Source organism: Teleopsis dalmanni, chromosome 1 (assembly GCF_002237135.1).
Source record: "Teleopsis dalmanni isolate 2A chromosome 1, ASM223713v2, whole genome shotgun sequence".
Classification (NCBI taxonomy): Eukaryota; Metazoa; Arthropoda; class Insecta; order Diptera; family Diopsidae; genus Teleopsis; species Teleopsis dalmanni.
In genome coordinates, this window is record NC_051846.1 from 166,186,956 (window position 1) to 166,191,424 (window position 4,469).

Sequence of the window (4,469 nt, forward strand, 5' to 3'; positions counted from 1 at the left end):
TGCTTCATATAGCACTGCAATAAACTATGCGTATGATTTCATTTCCTTTGGTAAATCTGCACAAATATTAGAAAGTACTTAACATGTGTTAAGTGAGATAAATTTTAGTGAGATAAATAATAGTGAGATAAATTTTAGTGAGATAAATGTATTTTACGTTTATAAAATCAGTTGATAAAAAACTGTATTGACAATTTTAATAGTATTTATAAAAAACAATGTTTTAAAAATCTAATTATAATTATTATAAATAAATAATAAATACAGACAACATTTTATTAAAATGAATGTAATTACTAATAGAAATAGCTGCAAATATAAGAAATGGTATTATACCCGACGATACGGATACCAAATGCTATATTAATTGTATTATGGAAATGATGCAAACGGTAGATATATTATTTAAAAATAATTTAATAAATTTTTCTAAGTTTTTTACTTAATTTCAGATTAAAAAAGGCAAATTTCTATACGACGGCGCACTTAAACAGGTTGATATTCTCTTGCCTGAAGATTATAAGGATGAGTACCGTACCGGTATAACCGCCTGTAAGACGGCAGCTGTTGGTGTCAAAAATCACTGTGAGGCGGCTTATATTTTGTTGAATTGTTTGCGTGGTAAAATAACTAAATTTGTATTTCCTTAAAGAGATAATATTCATTTTATCACAATAATTATTAATTAATTGTTAAAAAAATTAATGAAAAAGAATTTTATGATTAAAAAATAAAAATTAAAAATTCACATAATATTAATTTATTCGCATATTTGTTGTTGGCATTAAGACAGACATTGTACAAAATCATCTAATAAAATTATTTAAATTCAAAAATTATTTAGTATTATTTTAAAAGCTTTATTAAAAGTAAGGAGGAATAATCCATCTATCCTTATTATTTATTAAATTCAAAAGAATAATTATTTTTGAATAATATATTTTTACATTCACCTTACGAATATAAAACCCTATACCTTTTATGGTGGGGACTGTCATGTTAAGGTAAACAGCACTTATTAATTCCTTGGTTTTAAAAAAAAAAATGTATCTTCCACTTATAGTAAATTTGAGAAATAAAATTGTATATATATTTTAAATTAATTGGTTTTATCAAAGAAAGACCTTTTGAGTTCCAAAAAATTAGTGGTTGGTTCTACTATTATAATACTAGTAAATTGGAGAAATAAATTTTATATTTAATTATTTGGTTTTGTCAAAGGAAAGCCTTATTTACCTTATAGTACTCATAAGTTCTTTTATTGCTATATAGAGAATATTCTATAACTGAATTGGGTAAATTTTAGATAAGATTCATTTAGAAAAGTAACTAAAACTTTTTATTCTATAACTCTATTTTTAATATTAAAATGAATCAAGGAAAAACTGAAGAAATTATCTTTAAATAAGATAATTTCAATAAATTAAATATTTTTATATATTATCTTTTGTTTTATCTACCTATAATCTATATATTAGGTTATCTGTATATTAACACGTAAAGAATTTTCCTTTTATCTGCATGTACCTGCAATTTACTTATTATTTGTTCATACATGCCAAAAAAATACCAGTACACAGATCGCTTCAGAAGCAGATAACAGATAATACAGATCAATTTTCTTACAAATAATATTTTTAGAAAATTTGAAATAAATGAGGTTTTTGAGAAAATAATAAAAAAATTTTTTGAAAAAATTTCTTTAAAGAAAACAAGTGATCAGAAGCGGCCAGAAATAATTAGCTAAGAGTCCACAAAATAAACCGAATCACTATTTATCTTCTGCTCAAAAAGTACTCGGATTTTGTAAATAAAACACACAAATTTAAATTTTATTTCAAATTTATTTTATCTCCTTCAAAATATGCTCCTTCTGAAGCGATGTACATATGTCAACGCTTAACCCAATCTTACATACACTTTTCGTAGGCCCGTGCAGGTATGGCTTTTAGTTGCTTCAGCGAATTCTCTTTTACCGATTCAATCGACTCAAAACACTTACCACGAGGGAGCAATTTGAGTTTAGGGAACATGAAAAAGTCGCACGGATCCAGATCTGGCGAATATGGTGCCTGAGCGATGACAGTGGTGTTGACAGCCGTGTTTGGTCAAAAATTCGCGTACGACAAGAATTTTTCATAGTAAAAATCGCTAAATGCACTTGAGGTAGTTTCACATTAACAGCTGCTGTAAACAAACTAATTGACAGATGGGGCTGAAATTTGTACCATATGTCAAGAAAGAGTGTACCAACATAACAAAAAATTTTTGAAAAAGGTCTATTACTTAACAAACAACAAAACCCGGATAATTTTTGAGCAGAAAGTATATATTTATTTATAGTTAACACATTATGACTATTAAGATCAAATTTTGTTTAAATAATTGAAATTGTCTAAGTGACCCGAGGTATATTTCTGGTTAGAAACCTGTGTTGAATCATAATAGTTTCCAATGCCATTGAGATAAGGCATCCCAATATACTACTACTGAAGTTATTTGGATTTATTATTTTTGAGATATTATGTTTTTTGAATGCAACTATTTTTCGTGAAGACTTTCCTTCAGCATCCTATATCTTGATATTAATAGTAGAAATGAAAACTACTCCTTGACATTTATTTCGTATTTTGATCTCGTTTTTTGCAAATTGCATAAGAAACTTTACTTAATTTATTTTCTTACTAACACAATTAAAAAATTTCTAAATTATGGAAAAATTTCCTATTATGAAAGGCTCCAATCGCCCATCGTGGAAGCTTCAAAAGACCTCATACTACGACTTAAAACTTAAGCGTCCTATAGAGAGTGACATATTTGAAAGCTTATCAGATACAAACATAACATAAAATATAGAGCAACCTCAAATTTATCTCTTATGGAGTTTCTGCTTATAAGGAAATAAAGTACTGGTCTATCGTATATGAGTTATGGACTATGATTACTGTTCCCGGTGTAATGTTTTGTATAATTATTATCTACGCTTAAATTTTTGCATTATAAAAATACCAGCATCTAAGTAATAAAACAATCTTACACTAAATATAGTTTTATTAAGCTCGCCATGAGAGGGAACCGATTTCTCTTTCCTTCGGAAATGTTGTTCGAAACAATAATAAACTATTGTACATGTATTTATATTCTATATTAATTTGTCTTACAATTTTACAAATACGCAGGTGCATAAATTTATATATAATAAAAAAAAATAATTCTAAACTAGAGCATTGAAGTGCTTCATACAGCACTACAATAAACTATGTATGAAACAATTTGCTTCGGTAAACCTTTTTAAAATATTAAGTAATCACATTTATATTATATTTAAATTTAGTGACATAAATATATATCTTTTTTTCATTTAAAAACCCATATTCAATAGATTGCATTTTGATTAAGAAAACTTTAACTAAAAATACGTAAATATTCTATAAAATATTTTCTGAAGCTTTTAGAATATGTCTGTTTTCTTCTTTCTTGCTTGAATGAACTCAAGTTAGTGTCGGAAATGTTTTTCTTAATAGTATCTGCGATCACTTGGCTGATCTAATGTGATGGGCGTAGTGATGTCGTACTTTAAGGTTTTAGTATTTAATTATTTTTCTGAATGCGTAATATTGAAAATTTATCTACGTAATTTAGATTTATAGGTTTGTAATTGATTGGCGTGTCATTATTGTTAAATAAATGTTCGATGACAACACATAAATCTCAGTGTAATAATTAATGCATTAAAATGCGTGATTATGAACTATAAAACGATATCAATTTATTCAATCCGCCTTTATAACGTTTATATCTACTAAATTGAAAAAAATTTATAAAAGTTGAAAAAAAAAATTATAAATGTATGTATGGATTACCAAAATTTTGTTATAAAATAACGATTATTATTAACCTTTCAAAGTTGCAGCATAAAAGATCAATTCTGGTCGCGTTGCTCCACTACGTTCAGAGCCGGTACCCTATCTATATCTTATCTTAACCTTTCAAAGTTAATCAGTTTGATTTTTATCCCTCTTGGTGGTTTTTTTTTAAAACAATTTTCAGTTTTATTTGGAATAGGAATAGAAATAGTTTGTTTTCTGGCTTTTGTTCTCTTGACAACTAGACTGTTTTGCTGTAGACTTCCATAACTGAATGTCTTAATCTAACCAGACCTAGACATTTGCAAAGACAGTGCTCAGTTGTTTTATCACCCTTTTTTCCTTGCATCTCTGCAATTTTGATTGAAATTGACATCCACTTTGTCGACATAAATGTTGTCTAGCTAGTGGCCTTTCAGCACTGACTCATTGATCTTGGCACAATATCAATTTAGTTCGCATTAAATTATAGCTTAACCATTTTGGTTTGCATTTGTAAAAATTTCTGCTTTTAGAAAAGGGCAATGGTTATACCATACTTTTAAGACTTTCAACCATTATTTATTCTTCTACTAGGCATGTTACCAGTCTTTGTCTAGTCTT

The 4,469-nt window shown here is 27.3% G+C and overlaps 1 protein-coding gene across 1 annotated transcript; it reads left to right on the forward strand.

Annotated features, from left to right (window-relative positions):
• Positions 1-293: 293 nt before the first annotated feature.
• Positions 294-652, forward strand: LOC119666660 (general odorant-binding protein 19a-like; the record flags this gene model as incomplete). The annotated part of the gene is made up of 2 exons (XM_038075941.1): positions 294-392; positions 453-652. Coding segments are annotated over 2 exons (297 nt in total), but the record flags the coding sequence as incomplete, so codon positions are not given.
• Positions 653-4,469: the final 3,817 nt, after the last annotated feature.